We start from the raw sequence: 26,732 nt of genomic DNA, 5'->3' as shown, positions 1-26,732 counted from the left end.
AAAAGGAAGACGGGGAGCCACTGAAGGATGTATAAGGAGTTTGAGAAGTAAAAAGAGAACTAGGAAGATCCTGTACCTGCCATCCATCCATCTGTCTTTTCACCCGTCCGTCCTTCCATCCATCCATCCATCCATTGATTCATCCATTCGTCCATCCATTCATCCATCCATCTTTCCATCTGTCCATTCATCCATCCATCCTTACGTACATATGTTCATATGTCCATCTATTCATCTGTCCATCCATCCATCCACCCACCCACCCATCTGTTTATCTGTCTGTTCATCCATCAATTTGTCCATTTGTCCATCCTTCCATCCATCCATCCATCCATCTGTCCATCCATCCATCCATCCATCCTTCCAGTAATCCATTCATCCATCCATTCATCCATCCATTCATCTATCCATCCACCCACCCACCCACCCATCCATTTATCTGTCTGTTCATCCATCGATTTGTCCATTTGTCCATCCTTCCATTCATCTATCCATCCATCTATCCATTCACTCATCCATCCATCTGTCCATCCATCCATCCATTCATCCTTCCATTAATCCGTTCGTCCATCCATTCATCCATCCATTCATCCATCCATCCATCCATCCATCCATCCATCCATCCATCCATTCATTCATCTATCTGTCCATACATGCATCTGTCTACTTGTCCATTCATCCATCCAGCCATCTGTCCATTCATCCTTCTATTCGTCCATCCATCCCTTCATCCATCCATACATCTATCCATCTATCCATCTGTCCATCCATCCATTCATCCACACACCCATCTATCCATCCATTTATCCACCCATTCGTCCATTAGTCCATTCGTCCATTCATCCTTCTGTCCATCCATCCATCCGTCTATTCATCCATCCTTCCATCCATCCATACATCCATCTGTCCATTTAACAAATCATGGCAGCCCCTACCTCAAGGAGCATAGTCTCAGGGAGCCATGAAAATCAATAGAAAAGTTTCAAGAAAAGAAAATCAAGTTTCCTAGAGATTGAAGACAAAGAACTGAGGGAAATTGTCAGATTTGGTGACTTCTAAGAGAGAGAAAGGGATTATAAGGATTAACGAATGTGAGTTTTCGTGAGGAAGTGGAGATGTTTAGAGGTAAGAGGGGAGTGGACTTTTAGAATACAAGAGCCTGGAGCACACCTCTGGGATTAGGAAAGAGCTGCCTAAGACCCCGGGGCATTTCTGGAATCCATATTCCACCCTTGATTGCTGTGGGGGCTCCTCTCTGCCTCTCCCCACACCTCTCCCCCTCCCCAGCCTGTTAGCGCCGTATAACTCAGCGTCCTCACTCAACCCACATTTCTGGTTTTTAGCTACTCTCCCTCCGCCAACTCAAGTTCAAGCTTTCCGAGACACACAGACCTCTGTCTCCCTGACCTGGGATCCTGTGAAAGACAGCCCAGAGCTTCTAGGTTATTACATCTACTCCAAGGAGGCAGGATCATCCGAGTGGCAAACAGTTAACAACAAACCCATCCAAGGCAACAAGTGAGTTTGCCCCACCCCTTCCTGCACCAGGGCATCCTCGAAGGAGGGGCCATAATAATAATGAAGGCTACAATTTCACAATATGGTTGGGCACTGGGCACTGTCCTAAGGTCTTTTCATATATTAGGTCATTTGGTTCTAACTGCAATCCTATGAGCTTAGGACTATTATTTTTATTATCATTTTACAGTTGAAGAAACTGAGGCACAGAACAGTTAAGTAACTTGCCAAAACTCCCTTAGCTGGTAAGTAGAGGAACTGAGACTTGACCCAGGTGGCCTCTTTTTAGCAAACACTTGCTGAGGACATGCTGTTTGCAGACAGAGGTGACTGACTAGGTCTCGTCCCTCCAGGAGCTTAGAGACAGAGAGAGGCAGAGGGCACAGAGCAGTCAGCAGGCTTTGGGATCGGGGAGGCCTGGGTTCTGCTCTGCACCCAGCCCTCACTCACCTGGTGCCCCTGCACAGACTCGCCCTCTCTGAGCTTCTGCTCAGACTCTGGTCCTCTTGCCTTTCCAACTCCCACCCGCTCTGAGGCTCCCTCCTCACTCGGTGGCCCTGGTCCTTGCAGGCACGGTGAGCCTCAAGGCTTCTGGGCTCATGACTTCTCTCAGTTGTGAGGCTCTGAGGGGTAAGGTGCTCAGATGGTGACTCCCTCCCCTCCCTTTCCCTTGGCTGATGAGCCGGGCCCTGAGCACACGTGGCTGGGCTCCCCTCACCCTGGGCCATGACCCCCAAGATCATCTTACCCAGAAGAAGGGACAGAAACTTGTGCCCTACTAGTCTTTGATGCCTCACAGTCAGCTGAGTGGGGTCACTCACAATTTGTTACTTCTAAAATTGCCAAGTTGGAGAAAAACGGGGTTTTTGACAAATTAGCTCAGAGTCCAGGTTATCCCTGGAATAATATGTCTCCCCACACTTGCATTCGGTGTGCTTCCCTGAGGGGGCAGGGGTTCAGGGAGAGTTACATTAAAGGAATGGCATGCCTGGGGAACGTGTCACACGTGGGGAGTGGCAAACTCCTGTGCTATGTCCAGAGAACTCGTCACACGTGTGCATGTCATCTGTTACATGTGTCGTGACTGGAAAGAGGACGAACACTGCTGCCCAGGAGGGCTGCCTGGGCTGATGGTGTCAGGCGGCTCAGCCGGGCTGTGGTGATCAAGTTCAGCACCGTATCGCGGGGCCCCTAGAACCTGGCTCACAGGAGATTGGATGGATGGATGGATGGATGGATGGATGGATGGATGGATGGATGGATGGATGAATAATGAATGGGCAGGTGCTGCCCTGGGACTCAGGAGACCTGGGCTCCGGTCCAGGCTGTATTCCTATTTGTATGCCCTTGACCTCTTTCTTTCTGGGGGAGCCCTTCCCTACCTGTAAAATGAAGAAACTGGACAGTGTGGTCCGTAAGGGCCTCTCCAACATCCCAACATTCAACTTCATCCTCATCTCTAAAGCAGAGGTACGTAACAGTACCTTCCTCAGAGGGTGTTGTGATGAATGCCTGAGCTTACATAAATTATACGGAAAGTGAGTGCTAGACAAGTGTGTGCTGCTACCGTCACCATCGTCCCTGTCGTCATCCACTGTCAACAGGGGCCAATCTGGGGAGTCTCCCTCAGCATCACCTGTTCAGGTGCTGCCTAAGCATCATCCCCTCGGTGATTCATCCCTCTCATAAAGATGTGTGCCCCATTAGATATGATGTCCCCGAGTGGGGAGCTTGATGCCATGTCAGCCATCAACACTTGATTTAAGTCCTCGGGATTCCTCAGGGTCGACTGGCTGGGAGAAGCTCCCTGTAGAACAAGATTTGCTACAGGAAAGTGTTGAGCAGTGAAAAGGGAGAAAGAGGTCCACAGTTTGGGTCTCATCTAGAAGGGTCAGGATGAGAAGGACGTTTTTCTCTAAGCCAGAGTGTCCTTGTGTGTCCCGGGGTGACAATTCTCTTGGGGGGTTCTTTAAAAGGCCTCTGTATTTTCGAATCACAGCATTTGTGCAGATAATAAGAGCCACTTGTTGTGTTTCAAGGACAAGGTCCTGAAGATGCACCACGTGGCACAGTTCAGGTGTCGGCTCCCTGGGCCTTCAACTGGTACCCTTCCCTGTATTTGCATTTTAATGGTGGGCTCTAGAAGAGCCACATCCTTTAAAACCTTAAGGACTTCGTCTGTGGTGTAGACATCACTCTGGGGGCAGGGGCAATATCTTTAGGTAAGAACTGGCCCAGAATCCTTAGATCCTACCACGCTGGTGGCCACTTATCCCACAACCTTGTTCTAGAAACTTCAGGAATGTCTGTGAGCTGTTTGGCCATGCCTGAAGGCTGCACATTTCTCTCCCAGGTTTACAGTTCCTGGGCTGAAGACGGGGAAGGAGTACGAGTTTTGTATCAGGTCCGTCAGCGAGGCTGGAGTGGGTGAGAGCTCTGCCGCCACTGAGCCCATCAGGGTCAAGCAGGCTCTGGGTAAGTTTGAAGAGGCAGGTCCAGCCGCAGGGCTCTGGGGGCAGCCCTGGGCTGGGCAGAGAGCTGAGGGGCTTATAGACCACATCTTAGAGGGTCCAATCCCAGAAGCCAATGGGCTCAAGCCCTCTGAGGGGAACTGGAGCTGACCCTGATGGCCCTTTCCTTTGGGAAGGAATAAACAATGGTCTGAGGCCATGTGGTGAAGCCTGACCAGGTCTGAGGCCCAGTTCCCTCCCCGGGGCACAGTCAGGGTTACCAGCAGATGCCACTGGCGCAGAACCCTCCGAGCATAGTGGCACCCAGTGGGGGAGGCTTATTGGCTCCCTCAGGCCCCACTGCCCAATCTGGCCACCCCTAGGGAGCATCCGCCCTCACCTCCTTGCCTCCCCATAGCTGTACCCTCCGCCCCATATGATTTCATCCTCCTGAACTGTGGGAAAAATGAAATGGTCATTGGATGGAAACCCCCCAAGCGTCGTGGAGGTGGCAAGATCCTGGGCTACTTCCTGGACCAGCACGACTCGGAGGAGCTGGACTGGCACCCGGTCAACCAGCAGCCCGTCCCCAGCCGGGTCTGCAAGGTAAGGCTGGAATGTGGCCTCCAGCCCGGTGTCCTGACTTGTGCAAGTGGAGACCGGAGGTCACTGTTGCAGGTTCTGAGGCTGAGAGAGGCCCCAGGTTCCCTTGCCTTGACAATCCAGCTAATTTTCAAGTGCAGACCTACTTGACCAATCTTGTTGAAAGCCCTCATAGACTTCCTGCTCTGACCCTCTCCCCCCGCGGCTGCACCTCTCCCCCCTCCCTCCCCAGCCTCGGCCTTCACCATCTTGTTTCTGCCCTTCAAGGTCAGTAACCTTCAGGAAGGCCACTTCTATGAGTTCCGTGCCCGGGCAGTAAACTGGGCAGGCGTTGGCGAGATGTCGGCACCCAGCAGCCTGTTTGAGTGCAAAGAGTGGACGATGCCCCAGCCAGGTGAGTGGCCCGGAGGTGCCGAAGTCCAGCACCTGCCCTCACCTCCCCTCCCTCCCCAAATCTAACTAATGAGATGAAGGCCACCAGCCTCTCTGTGCATGCAAGCTTGCTCTGTTTGTCCTGAACACCAGACCCCTGGCCCCTTCCACCAACTGACCCTGTAATCTCTGACACAGTCTTATCCCTGCCTTAGAGGACCCTAACCTTGGCCATCAACTGGCCCTGTACCCTCAGCACAAACTACCCCTTAGCTTGACACACCATCTGAGCTCTGATTCTGGCCACAGACCAATCTCAAACCCCAAAGGCACACTGCTAGGGTGACCACTCGTCTCAGTTTGCCTGGGACTTTCCTAGTCTTACTACTGAAAGTCCCACGTCCCAGTCCTGGAGAGAGAGGGTCAGTCACCCTGCACACTGCTCCCAAAACCACATCAGCTTTCTCACAAATGAGCCCCTCACTTCCCTTCTAGGAAGGAAGGATCACAACCTTCCACTGTTCTGTTCAGTTCAGTTCCATTTTCTACACAAAACCTTTACCTGAATGGCAGATAATTTCTATGTGTGATGCTTTGGACAACAACAATTATAAACAACTAATATTTATTGGGTACTTAATATGTACCGACACTTTCTATAAATTATGTCATTAATGCTCACAACAGTACAATATTATAAGAACTTTTATTATCCCCATTTTACAGATGAGGAGACAGGAACATGGAGGCTAAGTAACTTGCCCAGAGATCCCATGGCCTGAAAGGGTGGAGCTGGGACATGAACCTGGTGATCTGGCTCTGGAGATCACACCCGCAGCCCCTACACTACACGCTGAACCAGCAAAACATTAGCAGGATTAATGCTGCCCGGGACGGGGAGGGGAGGATCAGGGATGCTTCGGGAGGAAGTGATGCTGAGCACATGCTAAAGAGTTCACCCTATCTCAGGCCCAGACCAAGCTTTGTCCCGAAGCCAAGGCCGGCCAGGTGTCCACTGTCCAGAGCAGGCGCTTCCAGGCCTGGTTGTGACTAGAAGATGGACAAGCTTGCTGACTGACCGCCCAGCTTGCTGCCCAACTGTCTGGCTGGCCATTTGGTGTGTCGGGCTGGTTGCCTAGCTGCCCAACTCCTTCTCTACCCCATCTCCCACAGGCCCCCCGCATGACGTGCAGGCGTTCGAGGTGCGGGCCACCTCCCTGATGCTGAAGTGGGAGCCCCCACTGTACACAGGGGCTGGGCCTGTCACAGGCTACCGCATCAGTGTCCAAGAGGAAGGCTCTGAGGAATGGAAGCCAGTCACCCCTGACCCTGTCTCTGGCACCCACCTGAGGGTGAGTCCCTGCCACCTTTGTCCTCTCACCCTCCCAGAGCCTTCCCTGCCACTGGACATGGCAGGACTACAGAACATCAGGACTGGAATGACCCTCCGAGATCACTGCCCTCACTTAATGGCAGCAAAGGACCAGAGAGGCAGAGTGACTTACCCAGGGTCACACAGTGAGTCGGTAGTAGGTCTGGCTGGCTAGTAGTCTTAACTTGCTCCGTGCTGGGCAGACTTCTCCCTAAAAACTCACTTATAATCGGCGAGGTATAGCAGCATTTGGATATGCATATCCTTTGAGCCAGGAATTCTGCTTCTAGGATTGAACTGTAGAGAAATAATTAGGCAAGCATGCAAAGACCTAAGGACAATAGTGCTCACACTATCATCGTTTATAAAGGCAGAAGTTAACAAGTTCAATATCCATCAGTAGGGAGTTTGCTTAAATAAATCGTAGTGTATCCTTGAAGTGGAAACTGTGCCAGGTGGTGTAAAGACTATGGTGGTTTCAGGAGTGGCAATAGCATAAAGAAGGAGGAAGACCGACATATATGCACTGGCATGGAATTATATCCATCCTATGTGGCTAAGGAAAAAAAGCAGGCTACAGTGTAGCGTATTTATACGAAGATAACATATAATATATGTATATCACAGCATACCTATTATATATCAACAAACATATATGCAGATATACGTTCCTTAATTTAAATGAGAAACAAACTGTAAACTCTGTGGGCAAATAAGAAAACGAGCAGAATCACTGGTGGTGGTTGTTTTAACTTCCACACATATAGGAGAAAGGAGAACACAAAATCCTCTCCTGACATAACACAGACAACTCACAAATATTTGTACATGTCAGAAAACAAATGTGTCAACTGAAGCACTCTTAGCCGACACAAATTACCAACTCAGACAATCAATCAGAATCAGAGACTTCCAGGTCACTGGGGCCACTTGCACAGACTATGGCATCGTCTCTGAAGCCAGCATGTCTCACGGGCCTCCTTTGTTTAAGGAACATTTGTAAGAACAGTTCCGTGATGTGGATTAAATTTTGCTTTCTGTAGCTCTAGGGAAAGAGGGAATATTTTCTCCAGCTCATTTTCCTGAGGTGTCTCTCAGCAGCGGACAGGACGGTGTTCAGTTTTCAAGTCCACGTGTTAGCATTCTATTAGTTAGCACCAAGAGAAAAGACGGCAGGCTGAAGAAGACCAAAACAACAGGAAAGAATAAGATACTAACAAACAGAATATGGCACATGTCGTGTTTCTACATGGTTTACATGTATTTCAAAGTCTAAATGGAATTTTACAAAATTGTTAATTCTGGGCATCTGTAGGTGGGACTGCCAGGGGAGTTATAATCTTTCGTTTTATTTTTTCTCTGTTGCTTTAATATTTCCCCAACAAGTGTATATTTCTTTTATAATCAGAAAAAATAAAAATACTTCCATTTTGAAAAAATAACCCTAAGGCCACCTAAGACAGACTCAGGGAGGACAAGAAGGCCCGGCCAGTGGAGTACTCTGAGATTCTGCAATTTCCGCTTCCCTGAGATCAGGCTCCCTGCAGTAGAGTCGGCCAGTGCTGGACAGCTGGCCCATGAGAGCCACACAGGATAGATGGTCCCTCTGCTCCCCACGTAGGTTGGCCCAGGCCAGGGCGGGGTGGGGCCTCTGTGACTTGGCACCATTTCCGCGTGTGGATGGTTGGCCGGCATTCACTCAGTCATTCACTCAACACTCCCTGACACCTACTTAGTGCCAGATCTGGAACCAGATCCTGGATGTAAAAAGCTAAATAAGTCACAATCCTTGAGTAACAGGCAATTACAATACTGTGTATTATACAATTGAGGGGGGTCCAAGGGATTCTGGGAGCTCCAAGGAGGAGGGTCAGAGACCCTTCCTGGAATCTTTGCATCTGCCCGAGCTGAGTGGTGAAGGATGAGAAGGAGGAGGGGGCGTTCCAGGCAGAGGGCTCAGCAAGGGCAGAGGCAGGGAGGCGTGAAACGACGTGAAGTGGGGACCCCGAGGGAGTCACGGAGTGGGGGGCATATAGAGCAGTAAGACCACAGAAGGCTAAGGCCGGATTCGGAAGACTTTAGGTCTTTAGGTCTAAACCTCAGAATTTGAACTTCACCCTGAAGGCCACTGAAAGGTTTAAGCGCAATCAGATTGGCATCTTGGAAAGACTGGCAGAGGGAACGATAGACTGGGGAAGAAGGGTCTAGAGGCAGAGACGCCATTTAGGAAACTGCTGGACTAATCCATGTGAAGAGAAAGAAAGCTTCAGCCAAGGCTGTGGGCCAGGACGTGGAGGGGAGCAGCCACATTCAAGAAACATTGGGGAAATAAATGGGTAGAACTTGGTGATTGGAGGTGCAGGGCTCGAGGAAAAGATGCTGAAGCTGATCCCCAGGCTTCTCTCCGGGGTGATGGACGGAGGAGACACAGGGCCCAGGAAGGGAGAGGGTCTCTTGTTGGGGGGCTGATGATGAGTTAAGCTCCGAGCAGGTGGAGTTCCAGGGGCCACAGGCAGGGGAGATAATCCCAATGGAGAGGCCCGCTAAAACCTGGAGCTTGGGGGAGCGATGTGCTCCTAGCCTGTCCCCCCGCAGGGCAGCCTGTGCCCTCTGGGGTTCCACACAAGCGGTTCCCCACACCCCACGGCCAGGGTTGCAAGAAGGGTGAGTCTTTGCTGTCCTCAGTGCTCACTCTTACCCCCATCCCTCCTCCCCCAGATTTCTGACCTGCAGCCGGGGAAGACTTACGTGTTCCAGGTACAGGCTGTGAATTCAGCTGGTCTGGGGCAACCGTCCATGCCCACGGACCCCATACTCCTGGAGGACAAGCCAGGTAGGGGCAGGCAGAGGGTGCCAGCACCCGGCTGCTGGGCTGTACCATTGAGGACGGGTGGAGCTCGGGGCGGGGTCAGAGAAGCATGTGGATGGGACCTGCCGGGCCCTCCTCCCACCGCCCGGCCACGCACCCCCCAGCTCTTCCTGCCTGCCTGCCTGTTTCTCTCCACATCCCCCACTCCCGTTGATTTCTGTGAGATCTCAACATATGAACGTCTTTTCTTTATGATTTGATGGGATCTTCCATTCTTTCACAAGCCACATTCATAAACTCCCACAACTCTTCACAGATATTTAAAACAACACCCAACTCCATTTTGGATACTACACATGGCTTTGCGTGTCTTGCAGTCACAACTCCTGAGCTCCCCTCCTACCACACATGCCGGATGCTGTGCTGGGTCCTTACACTGCCCTGGCTGGCCTTTCCGACAAGCCTTGAGGGGGCCATCATTGTCCTCACTTTATTTATTTATTTATTTTTTTGGTGAGGAAGATCAGCCCTGAGCTAACATCCATGCCAATCCTCCTCTTTTTGCTGAGGAAGACTGGGCCTGGGCTAACATCCGTGCCCATCTTCCTCCACTTTATGTGGGACGCCACCACAGCATGGCCTGACAAGCGGTGCGTCACTGCGCACCCGGGATCCGAACCCGGGCCGCCAGCAGCAGAGCGCGTGCAGTTAACCGCTACGCCACGGGGCCGGCCCCTTGTCCCCACTTCAGAAGTGATTTTATTGTAGCTCAGAGAGGTGAAATGACCAGGTGACACAGTTAGTACATGACAGAATCACTCCTCTCTCCTAACTATAAAGCACGTTCTCTTTCCATTCTTTTAATCATTCATTCATTCATTCAGCAAATATTTGGTGATGCCCACATTGTGCTGGGGATACAGCAGTGGATGAGAAGGCAAGGGCCCTGCGCTAGTGTCGGGGAGGGGCGAGTGGATGACAGTGAACAAGTAAACACTTACATGAAGAAAATGATTTAAGATATGACAAGTGCTACAAAGGAAATGCAACAGGGTGATATGGAGGGGTGGGGGTTACTCAAGCCAGGGTGGTCATGGAGGGCCTCTCTGAAGAGGTGACGTGTGAGCTGAGAAGGAGCTGGATTATGCAAGGCCTTGGAGACCACAGCAAGGAGTCTGGGGTTTGTTGTTTTATTCGGATGCAATGGGCAGCCACTGGGAGGTTTGAGCAGGGGAGGGGCACGACCTGGTTTGTTATTTATAAACACCTGGAACCCTCCGTTGGATCCTGCCCTCAGATGCCCGGGAGATCGAGGTCGGTGTGGATGAAGAGGGCTTCATCTACTTGGCTTTCGAAGCCCCCGAGGCCCCCGACTCCTCAGAGTTCCAGTGGTCCAAGGACTATAAGGGCCCGCCGGACCCCCAGAGGGTCAAGGTCGAGGAGGGAGTAAACAAGTAAGTGAGGGCAGAGGGGGCAGCGGGACTGGCCCACAGGTCCCGGATGTCGTCAGGTGAGCTGGCAGAGACGCGTGGGGGAGACCAGCTGGCAGGACTCACAGACAATGGGCTTGAGAGGGGCTGCCTGTCTCTCAGGAAGGACGCTGACTGCCACCCTAGGAGGGGGGGAAGGGAGAGCGCATTTAAGGAGCTAAAATGGCGCATTCACTTGGAGAGCGTTTTTCTGGAGGGAACTGCGTGTCCTCTGCGTCGGCTCCTCCGAGGAGACACTCAGGACTTGGTTTCTAGCCTGGGTGCCGGTGACTTGCTCTCGCAAGTTCTCTGGGCTCAGCGTCCTCGTCTGTAAGGGGTTGGAACCAGATGACCACAAGGGCTGCTGTCAAACGCCCTCAGGTCTCGCCCTCCATCCCCAGCAGCTCGTCCAGCAGGAGAGAAAGCAATGGCTTGAGCCCTGGGAGGAGAGACAGGGCAGTGCGTCCAGTAAGGAGACCTTGTGCCAGAGCCTAGCTAACGGGGGCCACTGAAGGTGCCAGAGCTGCCCTGGGCAGGGGACCCTGAGGGAGTATAAGGAGGCAGCCCCGCCTGCTCCCCAGCTCGGCCGGGTCTGGATGGGGTGCAAGGCCTGCAGAGCCAACCAAGACTCTCAGCTCCCAGGCTTCCATGCACAAGGTCCCTCTCAGAGCCTCTGCTCCCCTCTCTGCCAGGTCCAAGGTCATCCTGAAAGACCCTGGCCTCGAGGACTTAGGCACCTACTCGGTGGTGGTCACTGATGCTGACGAAGACATCTCAGCGAGCCACACGCTGACCGAGGAAGGTACTGCCCCTGCTCCACTGCCACCATCCCCAGAGACACAGGCCCAGATGGAGAGTCCCAAACACAAATGCCCCCAGAGGCGAGCAGGAAATAACGAAACTGAATAAAGCAGCAATTTCCAGAGAAGTCTGCCCTCACCCACCCATTCAATCAGTCAGTCAATGAATAAAGATCTATTGAGCACCTACCATTTGCCAGATACTGTCCTAGGCCCTGGGGATTACATCTGGAAACTCAACAGGCAAAAAGCCCTGCCTGATGGAGTTCACATTCTTTCTTGTCTCTCTTTTTTCTACTTTGATAAAAGCAAAGGTACCAGAATTATTTCATTTCCCTCCGTAGCCTACGAAAAACAACAGTGCAAGTGTAATGATAAATTGCAAATGGCAATTGGTCTGAGGAATGAAGATGACAATAGGGAGCAGTGGGGACTGTGGCAAACCAGAGAGTGGATGCCATGTCTAAAGGGTCATCCATGTTTGATGATGTAAGCTGAACTGAAACCAGTGCTGATGACTGACAAGACCCATGCTCTGCTGTCTCCATAGCAACCAAGGGGCAGTGCATTGTCTTCCCTGCTGATTGCACACCAGGCCCTTTGATTTTGTTAAGAAGCAGAAGCCAGAGAGGCCTGGGTTCCAATATTAGTTCCACAATTCGTTAGCTGTTTGCCCTTGGGCAAGTCACGTCACCTCTCTGGGCCTCAGATTCCTCATCTGTAAAGGGGGATTATAATCCCTGGCTGCCCCGACTGAAACCATGTTGTTATGCAGATACAATCAGATGATTCTGTGCAAACTAAAGCCACCCACAAAAGTAAGAGGGTTTTTTTGTTTGTTTTGACTGGATGCTTGCCCTGAGTCAGACTTATCATACTAAGGACTCTGGGACTTACAAGGGAAATGAGGCATGAGCTCTGCCCCTGCCCATTCATCCACGCAACATATATTTATTGAACGCCTACTGTGTACCAGACTCTCATGTAGGCCCAGGGTTCAGCTTAGCAAGAGAGACAAACCTAACACAAAGAAGCAGTTAGCAAATGAGGCAGCACTCTGCAGAACTGCCCTAGAGATTTGTGGACTGAAGGGCTCAGTGCAGGGGCCAGACCCTCAGGTACTAGAACAGCATGTTACAGTGGTTAACAACGGGGCTCAGGAGCCAGTGGGCCTGAAGTACTGTGGAGGTGGACAGTGATGCTCACCCCATAGTGTTGCGTGAGGATGAATGAGAATGCAGAGCCTGGCACATAGTAGGTGCTTCTCTGAGGAGGTAGCACTTGATCTCAGGATGGCCTGCAGCAGCCCCGCAGCCCCCTTGGTGCCCCACAGGGCTCATCATCAACCCCTGGGTAGCCAGGTGACCTCAAGCTGAGGGGGAAGTGTCTCGGACTTTCCCCCAGCATGGACCCCACTGGCCGGAGTATTTCATCCTCTTTGGTTTCTTTCTTGTTCCTCCCTGTCCAGAGCTGAACAAGCTGAAGAAGTTGAGCCATGAGATCAGAAACCCAGGTAAGCTGTCCAGGCTGCGGCTCCCCCCGGGGTGTCCTGAGCAGAGCTGAGTCAGGTGGAGAGCCAGAAACCGGCCGGGGCCAGAGGATGGGGCCTCATGGGGCCGCAGGGTCAGAGACTCAGGGAGTCAGCAGTCCGTGACAGGGAAAAGGACAGCCAGCAGGGCGGAAAGGGCGTGCAAGGCAGGGCAGAGCGGATGGTTTCTTCTTGGATTTTGGATCGTCTAAGCCTCCGCTTCCCTCCACGGGCTAGTGGCGCACAGTCCCTGGAGCAGGGGCACAAACTTGGGTGCACATTGGAACCCCCTGGAAGCTTTTCAAAATCCCGAGAGCCCAGGCCACACCCCAGACAAATCAACTCTGGGGCCGGAGCCCAGACATTCGTGTTTTTGAAAGTCCTCCGGGATGAGGGGTTGGGGGGACACGGCCTCAAAGCGTGGGAAGAGGAAAGGCTTCCCTGCGGTGAATTCAATCTAGAGGGGCCGAATGCGGAAAACCCTCCTCGGACCCCCGCTCCAGAGTCTCCTTGAGACTCTCAAGCACTTCGCACGTCAAATGCCGGCGGTGTGCTCCGGGTGGGGTGGGGAGGAGGGTGCCCCAGGGTGCCCCGCCCACCCCCTGCCGTCCTCTGCCGCCCAGTCATCAAGCTGATCTCCGGCTGGAACGTGGACATCCTCGAGCAAGGGGAGGTGCGGCTTTGGCTGGAAGTGGAAAAGTTGTCTCCGGCCGCTGAGCTGCATCTAATCTTCAACAACAAGGAGATCTTCAGCTCACCGGTAACTGGGGGCTCAGAGTTCCTGAGGTTCTCCCGCCCGGGCCGTGGCCTCTGGGGGCAGCGGTTCTCACAGGCCGGCACCGCCCCCTAGCGGACATCTCAGAAACGGCCACATGCTTTGGCTGTCACAGTGATGGGGTCGGGGTGGGCACACCCGGCTTTTAGCGCGGGGTGCGGGGGGGCAGGCACGCTAGACACTCACCAATGCGAGGGACACTCCCACAATCAAAGAATTTCCCACGCCACCCCCCACAGCTTTTGAATTTCCTGCCAGACTTTCTTAAAATGAAAAACCTACATTCATGCCTATAATTATCCAAACCTAGACCCTAACTCTGTTTTAGATGTAAAGTATTTGCACAGTTTTAATATACACTGAATAGAGAGTTTCTGTTCTAGTAGACAGTTTACCTCTGTGCTTTCATTCATTTTCCTGTTCCTCTTGTACAGAAGAGCTTTTGATCTTTTTGCTTTTCTTCTCTCAAATTCAAACCAATCCGTTATAAATCAGAACAGCATGAGTGAGACGGTGTCTGAGCATCTACGACTGAAATATATATTACTTTTATTGCTTCTTCATGTTACAGTTGTGGTATGATGTTGCTTTTTTAAAAAATCGTGTGTAGATAGGTTGTATTAGATTGGACCATAGGAGTTGTCCATACTCAACTGTTTTTGCTTACAAACACGGCAATTTCAATCTCATGAGAGATTCAGTCATGAGACCACATTATTTGTGAATCTCATCTCCAGATGGCACAGTGGCCATCGAAAATATGTGTTGTAGAGAGGGATGCTGTCCTGACAGAGGAGAAAGAGCTTGGAGCTGGATGTCAGAAGACTCATAACCATCCGCTGTGGGTTGTGTGCCCTTGGTTGGGTCTCTTCACCTCTCTGTGCCTCAGTTCCTGCATCTGTACAGTGGGGCTGATTGCCCAGAATCAGGAGGAGCAAATGAGAAAATAGATTTGAAAGTTCTGCATAAAGATTAAGCGTCCTTGACTCATGGTAGAGGAAGTGTTACCAAGTCTAGACTCTAGTACACAGCACTGAGACTATCGGTTGCCCTTGTAGAAAAATAAAATAAAATTAGACAGCTCCCTCAGATCATACATGCAAATAAAGCCAGAAGGAATAAGGTCCTAAATGTGGAAAATAAAACTTTTAAAAACTGTTAGAATATGACAAACTGTAAATGAACATTAATTCTGGGAACCAGGTACACAGGTGTTTTTTATATTATCCTTTATACTTTTATGGGGATTTTTTTCCTATTAAATTGCAAAAGAAGTAGAAAATAAGAAAAAATGTGACACAATAGGGGTTGAAGGCATGTTATTAATTGCAATTAGTTCAAGCACCCAAGACTTTTCTGTGCCTGCCAGGCCCCGGGGATGTTCTCAGGGCTGGGTGTGGGAGAGCTGCAGTCTATAAGCAGCAGAGGGTTATCCAGGGCCCCCTCCCCAGTCTCTGAAGGCTTCTAACTCTGATATATCATCCCCCAAGTCCGACGATGCCCTGATGTGTGCCCCACAACACAAATTCCTTGGGAGGGGAAAAGGACAAAAAAAACACTCTTGGGGTTTGTTCTTTCCAGAATCGCAAAATCAATTTTGACCGAGAGAAGGGCCTGGTGGAAGTGATCATCCAGAACTTGTCTGAGGATGACAAAGGGTCATATACTGCTCAGCTCCGAGATGGAAAAGCCAAAAACCAGATCACGCTGGCACTGGTGGATGACGGTCAGCCCAGCCCCGCCCTGCCCGCCCTGCCCGCCCTGCCCCAGGCACCGGCCCCAGCTCTCAGCCCTGGGGTCTTCTGTCCTGATGGCCCTCTCTGCACCGGCACTCCTCGTGGCTCAGGCTGGTTCTTCCTTGTGTGTTCACAGATTTTGACAAACTTCTGAGGAAGGCAGATGCTAAGAGAAGGGACTGGAAGAGAAAACAGGGTAAGAGCTAGGAGGGGGAAGTTCAAAAGCCTGGGCCCCCAGGCCGGTGGTCGGTGCTGGGCAACTGCTGGACTAGTGGGTTCATAGAGCCCTCAGCCCGGCTGGACCCCCGAGGGACAGCCACTGCAATTCAATGCAGGTCTGTCCCGGCGCCAGAACAAAACAGCCCTTGCCCGACCTGAGAGTGAGCACCTCCTTAGATGTGGCGCCCTAGGCATGTCCCCTGCCTCACCTCTGTGCCCGCCCTGGTGGGGGCAGATTCTGAGAGGCCAGGGCCCCCTGCCCAGCTGGCTTCCCCTGTCTCACCACCAGGTGGCGCCTGGGTGAGCCTGGCGCTCTGACCGGTGGGCGTGTTTCTTTCGCGCTCACAGGTCCCTATTTCGAGGAGCCCTTGCAGTGGAAGGTCACGGAGGACTGCCAAGTGCTGCTGACGTGCAAGGCGAGTCCCCGCCCCCGCCTCCAGCCCTGCCCCCAGGCCCAGAGGGCCAGATCTGTGGCTTGTCCCCAAGCCCGGTGGCTGTCCTTGCCCCATTCCCCCAAATTCCATGCCCTGAGCTTGGCTGACCCCATACCTGGGAAGCAGCCCCAGGGAGACTGCATTTAACTGCGCTTAACTGTTAAACAAAGCCTCCCCTCGCCTTCCCCAGGGAGCAGAATCAGTGTGAGTTGGGTCAGCCTTGAATCTCCCAGCTGCTCCGGGAAGGGGTTCTGTGGGGCCAGGGGATTTGGGAGCAAGTGAGGGGTCTGTATGTGGAGGGGGGTTCCCTGGTGTCTATTAGTAGCCTTGCCAGACACTGTGCTCGGTGCTTCAGAGCATTACTTTCTTTCATCTGCCTCGCAATCATCTGTGAGATGGGCAATATTCCCCCACTTCACGGATGAGAAAACGCGTGGGGAGATAGCTCAAGACCATGCGGTAAGCGGTGGAGCCTGGGGCCTGTCTGACTCCGAAGCTGGTGCTCCTTCTCAGCTCCCTGCAGCCTCTTCAGATAACTGGGGAAGGGCAGGGTGGGGGAAGCATATCCATTCAGCAAACTCAAAGCCCCTACTATGCGCCAGACGCTCTGCCAGGCACTGGGCATATGAGGATGAAGAAGTGGTCTCCTTAGGCCTCTAGGAGCCCTCAGTCTGAAGCAGGATCATTGGAAAACAGCATACCTCCTGCTGTGATAACACATGTGGAAGAAATTGATTAATCACGATGAGGGGTTCTCTGGGGTGCTTTAAGGAAGGCTTCCTGGAGGAGGTGACGTCTAAGGTGACGTCTAACTTGAGTCTTTAAGATGCATAGAAGTTTACAAGGAAAAATAGAGTAGAGAGGGGCCCAAGAGGCAGAGGGAACACCATTAGCAAAAGTCCAGAGTCCAGAAGGCAGCAGAGGAGATATGGTGTGAGGAAAGAGTTGGCTGAGACTTAGCCTAAGAATGTGTGTGTGTTGGCGGGGGGCGGGGGGGGGGTCATGGTTGTAAAAAAAGTCCTGATGAGCTGAGTTTTCACTTAAAAAGAGAAAGCCTAATGGAGTCTCCTCATTCCCCACCTTCCTCAGGCGACCAACACCAGGAAGGAAACCCACTTCCAGTGGTTCTTCCAGAAGAGAGAGACGCCAAACGGTCAGTACGACCCAGAAACTGGGGAAGGGCTTCTCCGCATCGAAGAGGTGAGTGCAGCCCCGGCTCCAGGGCTCACACCCTCCCGGCCGTGCCAGGAGCACTGGGCTGGGAGTCAGGAGCAGGCTGGGACTAGGGTGAGGCAAGTGAGGCACTCATCTCGGGCTCAAAATTTAAGGGGGTTCATGAAAACTCGTAATCAAGATAAATAAGATTTCATGCAATATTTAAAAAAAATCAAAATTGATGCAAAAAAAAAGACCAAGAGGAAAACAATACCAAATTTTACATAAAGACAGGGTCAGTATTACTGATATTTCCTTTCGTTTGACTCCAGTCCCGGCCCTGCCACGGACTGTGCAGCCCTGAGCTAGTCACTGCCCCTCTGTGACCTCGGCTTCATCTGTAACATGAACGGGTTGGAAGGGATGCGCTCTCCAAGATTCCTTCCCCCCCACACTCTAGGATTCAGGACAGGAAGGCTGGCTCCATGTGAGGCAGGTCTGGGCACAGCAAAGCAGGCCTGGGGCTCAGTCCTCCCACCCACCTCCTCCCCGTGGCCTTCGGAGGGATGTGTCCTGGTTAAGAGAGAAACGCAAGGCTTGTTCTCAAACATTCCATGTATTTCTGCCCTGCTGCTGATTTCTGTGGCCTCCCTGGGTGCCAGGGAGGACTGGAGCAAACACAGGTTTGCTGACTAGGAAGGAAATAATGATTTCAGGGTCTTCCAGATCCTGGCCAGAACGATGTCGAGCTGGCCTTTGTCACCACGGTGCAAGCTCCTGGCACAGGGCCTGGCATCAAATAGCTGCTCAGTAGCCACTGGGTCTTGTCATAACCATCTGTCCCGCTGGTGCAGAATTTTCTGGCTTCCAAAGAGTTACCTCGCTTGATCCTCACAGCAGCTAGAGCATGTAGCCAGGGAAGGATTATGCCAGCATTTTACAGATGAGTAAACTGAGGCTCAGGGGTTTAAGTACCAAGACACCAGACTGGAGGGTGGGATCAGAAGTCAGTCCCATCACCCTCCCCGGGGTTTGGCGGGGACTTGGAGCCCTCGCTTAGGGACTAGGGAGGGGATGTAGGAGAGGACTGTTAGGGTTCAGCCCTTTGATCCCCAGGTTAAGAGATGCCTCTGCCTTGGATCCTGCCTCGAAGCACACCATGTAGAGGACCGGGCGGGGGCGGGGAGGCAGAGAGTACCCCCCCAGGTCCTGCAGGAGGTGCTGTGGAGTAAGAGGTCACTTCTGACCTCTGGCCCTTGCTTTAAAAGCACAACCTAAGTTCTGGCTTTGCTCAGTGTTGGTTCATCCTTATTTGGGGTTGACAAGCATGTACCAGAAAGGACCCCCTTGTCCTGGGTGAAAAAAACCACACTTCCTCCTGGAGAAGTGCAGAGGGGTCCCTCCATCCAGGGTCCCCCAGGGAGCAGGGCAGCTCAGTGGAGGGCGTGCCAGGCTCTGACAAGCTCTGCAAGGAGGGCTTACTATGCTCTGCTCCGAGCAGCTGCCTGTGAATCCAAACGTGGGGCATCTGTTTCTGCCCTCAACTCCCCCCACCCCACCCCATCTCTAGGCCCAGACAAGCTGAGCTTGGAATCAAAGGGCCCTGGAGCTGGAAGGAGCCTTAGAGATCACCCATTCCAGATGGGTAAACTGAGGCCCAGGCAGGAGAAGGGTCTTAGCTGAGATCACACAGAGAGTTGAGGGGCAGGTCTGGAGCCCAGGCTGCTCTTCTGTCCATGGCTCCTTCTGGAACCCATGCTGACACCGCCTTCCCTCATCTTTCTTTCCAGCTGGCCAAAGAGGACAAGGGAATTTATAGAGCGATGGTTTCTGACAATCGAGGGGAGGACGACACCATACTGGACCTCACAGGTGAAGGTAGGAGCTGGCGGTGTTAGAGACAGGCCGGGAGGGTCGTGGGGAGATCACACTGAACCGGGAGACTGTGATATGACCTGTGGGGTAAAATTTATGGGGTCCCTATGTCACTTGGAGCAACTGCGGCACAGACAGGTTACGTGTCCTGCCCAAGGCTGCACAGCTAGTCAGTGGCAGGGCCTGGTCTGTGTGGCGCTGATGCCCGTATTCACTGCAGTATACCACAGCGAGCCCAGGCTTCAAGACCTAAAGCCTGAGTTCACTCCTTGCCACACAGTGGGCTGGTTGGCTCAGCCTGCAAGAAAATTGTCAAGTCAGCCCATTTGTCCTCCATGGTACCCCCCTGCCCCATCAATCACTGAGTACCCCAGATCCCCTGCACCCCCAGGCCATGGGAGTCGTCCTGCAGAGCTCCCTGTGCCCCGAGAGCTGCTCATGGGCTCCACCAGCTTTTTCCAAGGACGTCCCATCCTGGCGCATCCATAGGGGAGCCCTACATCAGCTGACCAGTCTCTCTGTCTCCCTCCAGCCCTGGACGCCATCTTCACTGAGTTGGGCAGGATCGGTGGTAAGCAAGCCCCTCTCTTTGCCCAACCCTGCCCTGACGCCAAATAACCTCCAGGGGACCTCCAACCAGCCTTGGCTCCCAGGGTGGGTTTAGTTTCCAACCTCAAAGACTAGGGAGAAGCTCCTGCCTCCTCACAACACTGCCTTTTCCCCACCGCACCCCCAGAACAGGGGCGAGCTGGCTGGCCCCAAAATAAGCTGCACAAAGGGCCCTGGGGCAGACCCACTCTAATCCTTTGCCTCCCCAGCCCTCTCTGCGACCCCACTGAAGATCCAGGGGACTGAGGAGGGGATCCGGATCTTCAGCAAGGTCAAGTACTACAACGTGGAGTACATGAAAACCACCTGGTTCCACAAGTAGGTTGGCCTTACCCTGGAGCCCTCGCCAGGCTGAAGGGGGCTCGGCCCCTGCCCCAGAGCCCAGTCCCAAGGAGTCGGCAGAGACAGGGTCTCCCCCAGTCCTGCTGTCCACAGAGGGAATCAGGGATAGGGAACAGCTGGTAGCGGTTCCCCAGGGAAGGTGGGAACCCTGGTGGTAGGACCATTTTTCCAGAATGTCCATGGCCACAGAAGGATCACTGTCTTAGAGTAGCATCTAGGAACTGGGGGAGGGAAGGATGCAGGAACAAGGGAGAACCAGATGGTCAGGTGGGTCATGGTGCTCCTGTGGGTCTTTGCAGCCTTAGCAAACTCAGGCTGCCAGGCTGAGGGGAGAGGTGCAGGCAGAGGAACCTGTGGGGCTGACAGCTAACTGAGGGCCAGGGCTTGAAGGCAGAATAGATAAGGTATCAGAGACTTATCTGGGAACTAAGTGACCCCAGATAGTTTGAGAGCAGAATTTTCCCAGTGCTTCTTCTCATCTGCGTGCCTCAGCCTTGTGGAACAGACATTGTTGCACCCATTCTGTGGAGAAGGCTAGCTGACGTGGTCAAGTTTGTCACGTGATTGAGAGCCAAGCTGAATTCCAGGACAATGGGCTCCTTCTCTAGCCAGAGTTTCTGAGCCCTGTGACTAAGCCCAGAGGTGTCACTTCTGCAGCACAATACTGGGGACAGGGGCTGGGTGTCTCCAGGAATGAAATTTAAGTAAAGAAGGGAAAGAGCTTATATGGTTTCTAAGGGCTAGAGGAGAGTGATTGTGGGAAGAAACCCTGGGAGGGTTTAAGATAAGGACAATGAAGAGGTGAGGAAGTGACTCCCGAGGGTGGAGGAGGTGGTGGCTGCTGCCCCTCGAGTGCCTCAGAGTCTCAGCCTGCAGGACACGTCACAAATACAGGCTCGGCACTGGACACAGTCAATGTGCCACAAGACTGGACGAATGGATGGTTGAATGATGAATGATGAGTGGACGAGTGAGTAGATACTTATCGAATGTCTCATGGATGGTCACCAACTTCACCCCACAAATCTGGAAACAAAACCCCGAGAGAGGAGTTTGGGGCTGGGGGTGTGTGTAGACCGGCAGCCAGCAAGCCTGTCCCTGGCAGCACTGATCAGCTGAGCCGTGTTAACCATTTCTTTGCGCTCAGAGAGAAACGTCTGGAGAGTGGTGACCGGCTGAGGGCTGGCACCACCCTGGATGAGATCTGGCTCCACATCCTGGACCCCAAGGACTCAGACAAGGGCAAATACACCTTGGAGATAGCTGCCGGGAAGGAAGCGCGGCAGCTCTCAACCGATCTCTCAGGGCAAGGTGAGCCGTCCACCCGCCCGTCCACGGTGAACCTGTTTAGAAAACCCCGTGGTCTTTTGGGGGGACTCGCCTCTCCCTACCCAATCCTGGCATTGCCCCAAGAGAAGACTGGAACGGGAGGAGAGAGCGCAGGGACAGTCCGCTAAGCCCCTCTCCTCCCCTTTCCTTCTCGCAGCTTTTGAAGACGCCATGGCCGAGCACCAGAGACTGAAGTAAGTCCCCTCTGCGTTTCTCAGTGGGAATCACAGGCCCCTCCGGGGCGTGGCGTGAGCTGTGCACAGGACCCCTTCCTGGGAGCCCTTGCCAGCTCCACCTGTCCCTTGTCACCTGCCCACCCCTACCAGGGCAGGACCTCCCTTTAACAAGTGGAACCCTGAGCCGTATTCTCCTTTCTGTTTTTCAGAGCCTTGGCCATCATCGAGAAGAGTAAGTCCACCAATATTTCTCTTGTTCTCGTTTCCAAGTTTGAGGTGGCTTCTCAGGAGCTCACACCTCCTGGCAGGCTGCTGGGTCCCAGTTCCCCGGGGGGGGGGGGGGTCTGCGTGTCTCTGGGCTGTCACGGAGCTGCCAGGGAGACCTGGGCGGTGGCAGTGCGAGGATAGAGAGATAAGGAGTCGGTGGATACTGAGACTATGGGTGGGACCAGACGGCAGGGGATAGACGGGGATGAGGCCGGCCTTTCCCAGTGACGTGTGGGGAGGGTCCCACTTGAAAGCTGGAGCTGGTTCTGGCTGTCGGGCACCAGGGCCTCATCTAATCCCGGACACAGCCCCAAGGCCAGAGGGAGGAGGCTCGGGCTCTGAGCACCAAGCGCCACCCCAAGTCCACGCGCTCAAGCTGCATCAGGTCTCCCCCGGCTGGTTCCAAACCATCCAGTTCCAGGATCTGGCTTTCCGGTCTCACTGACCCGGCAGGTCAGAAGTGGGAATTTCCACGAGGGAGACTTCTGGCAGCAGAGCAAAGCAACCCCTGACAACAAGGAAGGAAACTGAACGCCTATGAGAAACAGAGAGAGAAACGAAATGCCACCAGCTTGGGGCCATTTGTGGGAGGGAGAATTCACCCTACATGGCGTCTGGTCCCCGAGTGTCCCCACTTGGCAGGAAGTGCAGGCCTCAGCGTTCATAACTGTAATCTGGAAGGAGCAATCGGGGGTCTAAGGCCGTGCATGAGAAGCTTTTGCAGGGGTGGCCACCTTGGTGGGAAGAGCACGGCCCAGAGACCCGCCTCAGCCTGTGCCCTGCCAGAGGAGCGCCGAGTCAGGGAGGCTCTCTCAAGCCATCACACCACCAGTCTAGTCACTTCCCCAGCTAGAGCACCCCCTCCCATTTAGGGTGCTGTGTTCCTGGACAGGACTCCCCTTCCAGGACCCTAAGAGAGGGAAGCCGAATTCACTATATTTGGTTGCTGGGGCTGGTGGAATCAAGAGTCAAGGGAAGTGGATCATTTCACCCAGCTGTGAAGGGCTTGTGACCATTCCTGGCCACAGCAGCCTCCATCTCTGGGGCTACCCTCCCCCGCCCCCACATTCAGGGTCCTGCTCCCCTTACGTCCACTGGACAGACAAGCTACTTTGAGGTCTTTGCACTTCCCTGATCCACGGTCCAGGGTCCGTGCTACCCACTCCTTCTGTTCCCACAGCCTTGAGTGAAGCATAAGCAATGTATTGGCTTTCTGATTTCTTAGTGGTTTACAACCACATTCTCTTCCTGCCCACCCACATTGGCCACCAGGTCCCCTTGACCAGAGTCAATGTCCCAACAGCTCCATCCCACTTTTCCTGCCCCCTCCTAGCTCGCTGCCTTAGCTGGTTCATCACACCTGCTGTGTGCATTTTGCCAAGTTAAGGCTCAGAGCAGTTTTATTTACCTTCTTTTCCAGTTCCCTCACTGTCACCTCCAGGTACCACCAATCATGACAATGATCTCAAGTCAATGACAGAAGCACATTATGTCCTCTGTCTTCTGTTTATGAAGTCAAGGAAAGATGTAATACAAATTTAAAGATTTCCACCCAAAATGATGAAAATAGAAAAAAGAAACATTGCTTAAAAATAAACCTCAACTCGGTGGAAACCTGCTTCTGGGAAGCAACCTGCAGGAAAACATTCATCACTGGGGGTCTCGTTTTTCCCTTCCAGATCGTGCCAAAGTGGTGAGGGGCCTGCCAGACGTGGCCACAATCATGGAAGATAAGGTACCGACCATCCCCAGACCACGGCCAGCAGTCCCGTGCTGTGGTCTATAGTGTGTCCGTCAAAGATCGTGAAACAATGTAGCACCGTGGATTCCAGAGCCAAAGGGGCTGGATCTGCCAAGTGACCAAGTGACCACACCTCACTGGTCGCATCTAGTATGAAGGACAGACACGGAGCCTGGTGTCAGGCCCATGAGGTGCCCGCCCCAGCTCTACGCCTCCTCCCTAGGACACTGGGGGTATCATAGACTTCTGTCTGTGAACTTCAGTTTCCACAAGAGTTGGACTAGATGATTCCTAAAAGCCCTTCCAGGGCTGAAATTATACAAGTCTAGTCTTCTAGAAAAAGATAGCCAACGTTTTTATGGTGCTTACTTTGTGCCAGACATTATTCCACATGTGTACATATTTTAGCTTGTTTGACCATCAAGGTAACCACATGAAATGGCATAATATTACTAGTAACACTTTATAGTTGAGGAAACTGAGGCCCAGAGAGGTTAAGGGACTTACCTAAGGTCACACAGCTTGAAGGGGCAGAGCTGAGGTTAACACCCAGACTCTGAGTGTTTCACCATTACACTATAGTGCTCTGCATTAGAGCTTGTTCAAGAATTTTCTAACTCAATTCATAAATCTTTATATTAAAGCAATATAGCTTTATTTTCATGGTAAAATCATAATGACTTATATATAGGACAAAAATCAATAAAGCAAAATTCAGGCCATTCTAGGGCAGATAACTGCTAGAGAAATAATGGTCGGAAATTCTAACTAATAAGTATTCCCATAGAAAAGTTGAGGATGGAGGATGTGGGGTTAAAATAAAATGTCTCTCCCTTTAATGTTATCCCTTTATGGGTTACGATAAAACACACATAATGAATTTATCACAAGGAGCAACTTGTACGGGGAGCTGTGTGGGGCAGCGAAGGTGAATGCCGAGGGTTGTTACAAGGAGGGGAGACTGAGTGTTCCCTTCCTGTCTTCTCAGACTCTGTGCCTGACCTGCGTCGTCTCAGGAGACCCCACCCCTGAAATCTCTTGGCTGAAGAATGACAAGCCTGTCACCTTCCTTGACCGCTACCACATGGAGGTGAAGGGGTTGGAGGTCACCATCACCATCGAGAAGGTCAACAGTGAGGACAGCGGGCGCTATGGTGTCTTCGTCAAGAACAAGTATGGCTCCGAGACGGGCCAGGTCACCATCAGTGTGTTCAAGCACGGGGAGGAGCCGAAGGGGCTGCAGATGTGATGAGCGCATTCGGGCGCAGCCAGAGGTCTAGTCTGCACGGACCAGTAGGGTCAACCAGTGGGTCACAGCCTGGCACAGGCCACAGGGGCACAACAGGGGAGAAGGGGACAGGGTGGAACCCAGAACACAGGGTAGGAGTGGAGTGGACACTCCAAAGTAGAGAAGCAAAGACCTTGCTGGGGTCCTGAGAGACCTCCGGGACTTGGATTAGGAGACCTACGTGCAAGACTCAGTTTCAACTCTAAACCCTCCATGAGCCTTGCCTTTCTCATCTTTCAAATGGGAATTCTACTCCTCGGAGTTGTTTATGAAAATCCCTTATAAACCATATACCATATACCAGTGGATCTCAACAGGAGGCAATTTTGTCCCACAGGGGACATTTGGCAGTGTCCAAATTTTAAGCTGTCACAACCGGGGTTGTCTACTGGCATCTAGTAGGTAGAGGCCAGGCATGCTGCTAAACACCACAGCTCCCCACCACACAGAATTATCTGACCCCAAATGTCAATGTGCCAAGGTGGATGAGCCCTGCCATAATGTGATTTATCACAATATCTCTTTTTAGGATACTGTATTTTCGGTTCACTTAAGTTCAGCAAACATTCATTTGTAGTCTAGCATGTGCCAGGCCGAGGATGGCATTGGGAGCACAGAGATAAGTAATATACAGGCCCACCCTCAAGGAGGCCTCAGCGCAGTAAGAGAGGTGGACCTGGGTGCAAATGACTCCAGGACAAGGCAGAGGATAGGATTGTAAAACAGGTCCTCGTAAAGTGCCAGTAGTGGTCAGAGGAGGGAGACAGATGTTCGTCCCAGGTCGGGAAGGTGGGCTTTAAAACACCTTCACGGAACTAGCAGAATTGGTGTTGGACTCTGAAAACTGAGTCCAATGTGGCGACAGTAATGGGAGGAGGATATTTCAGGAGCAAGGCCTGGTGAGAGGAAGGGGCGAGGCTGCCTAGGCAGCTGTGGACGCCAGGCTGGAGAGTTGGGTGACCTTCAGGAATTCTTCCAGCTCGGGGCCCCTGCCTGGCATGACAGACACTGGTTGACCTTGTTAATGGATCTCAGTACAGACTGGGCATTTCATCGCCCTCCAATCTCCTTCTGTTTTAAAATAAGATTTGGAGGGGGTGGGGTTTATAAAGTTATAGGTGTTTGTTGTAAAATTTTGGAAAATCCTGAGAATTATAAAGGAGAAAATAAATACTCCCAACACGAGGAGATGACACTCACCTCTGATTTCTGAAATGACTTCTGAACTTATGGATAAAATGAGTCACTCCCACAGCCACCCCCTACACATGCGTCAAGGCATGGAGGGTAACGTACATCCCCAGGGGCTCATGTTCCAGACCACGTGGTGCAGTCAGGCCAGGTGCTGGGGGGGAGGGAACTCACTGTGCCCCGGCTGGGAATGAGTGTGGGGAATTGTACAGGTCTTGGAGGCAAACACTCCTGGGCTTGAAGACACACGCTTGCTGTGTGATCTTGAGTGATTCTGTCCTCACTCTGGGCCTCGGTTTCCTTCTGTAAAACAAGAAGCCTGAAAGATCATGTTTGAGGGCCCCTGCAGTTGCCACTAGGATTTTTATTACCTCTCAGAATTTGATTCTCCTTTGCTTTGCTTTTCTCTTGATGATGTGGTGAAGAAAAAGGATGGATCCTAGCCCACCCTCTCACTCTCATACTTGGAATCTCAGAAGAGAGACGTGGCTTCTTTCATGTGTTAATGAAAAATGTCACAAATTTCAAAGAAATCAGAGAGCGCAGTATCCACGCACTTAAAACCAGAAGAGCCTTAAACATGCTTGTATATGTCCTTCATCTTCACCCAAGGGAGAAGCAGCTTCCCTTCTCCTTCGCTTGATCGTCACCCCAACACAGGGAGGTAGGCAGAG

General features: G+C 52.4%; 1 protein-coding gene across 1 annotated transcript in view; it reads left to right on the top strand.

Moving 5' to 3' along the window:
* MYOM3 (myomesin 3) overlaps nucleotides 1-24,920 on the top strand; it is a 48,949-nt gene extending 24,029 nt beyond the window's left edge. Inside the window, exons 16-37 of the mRNA XM_058552052.1 lie at nucleotides 1,344-1,518; nucleotides 3,872-3,993; nucleotides 4,387-4,574; nucleotides 4,839-4,965; nucleotides 6,117-6,295; nucleotides 9,034-9,148; nucleotides 10,422-10,578; nucleotides 11,286-11,395; nucleotides 12,862-12,906; nucleotides 13,545-13,681; nucleotides 15,278-15,422; nucleotides 15,569-15,628; nucleotides 16,000-16,067; nucleotides 17,175-17,285; nucleotides 19,031-19,118; nucleotides 19,648-19,686; nucleotides 19,934-20,042; nucleotides 21,214-21,377; nucleotides 21,553-21,589; nucleotides 21,781-21,803; nucleotides 23,518-23,573; nucleotides 24,568-24,920. Coding sequence (XP_058408035.1) covers nucleotides 1,344-1,518; nucleotides 3,872-3,993; nucleotides 4,387-4,574; nucleotides 4,839-4,965; nucleotides 6,117-6,295; nucleotides 9,034-9,148; nucleotides 10,422-10,578; nucleotides 11,286-11,395; nucleotides 12,862-12,906; nucleotides 13,545-13,681; nucleotides 15,278-15,422; nucleotides 15,569-15,628; nucleotides 16,000-16,067; nucleotides 17,175-17,285; nucleotides 19,031-19,118; nucleotides 19,648-19,686; nucleotides 19,934-20,042; nucleotides 21,214-21,377; nucleotides 21,553-21,589; nucleotides 21,781-21,803; nucleotides 23,518-23,573; nucleotides 24,568-24,828 — 2,516 coding nt within the window. The 3' untranslated portion in view covers nucleotides 24,829-24,920. The remainder of the gene's footprint in view (nucleotides 1-1,343; nucleotides 1,519-3,871; nucleotides 3,994-4,386; nucleotides 4,575-4,838; nucleotides 4,966-6,116; nucleotides 6,296-9,033; nucleotides 9,149-10,421; nucleotides 10,579-11,285; nucleotides 11,396-12,861; nucleotides 12,907-13,544; nucleotides 13,682-15,277; nucleotides 15,423-15,568; nucleotides 15,629-15,999; nucleotides 16,068-17,174; nucleotides 17,286-19,030; nucleotides 19,119-19,647; nucleotides 19,687-19,933; nucleotides 20,043-21,213; nucleotides 21,378-21,552; nucleotides 21,590-21,780; nucleotides 21,804-23,517; nucleotides 23,574-24,567) is intronic.
* The last annotated feature ends 1,812 nt before the right edge of the window (nucleotides 24,921-26,732 follow it).

Source organism: Diceros bicornis, chromosome 13, assembly GCF_020826845.1.
Source record: "Diceros bicornis minor isolate mBicDic1 chromosome 13, mDicBic1.mat.cur, whole genome shotgun sequence".
NCBI lineage: Eukaryota > Metazoa > Chordata > Mammalia > Perissodactyla > Rhinocerotidae > Diceros > Diceros bicornis.
Note: the sequence above shows the minus strand (reverse complement) of the source record. Positions and strands in the feature narration are given on the sequence as shown.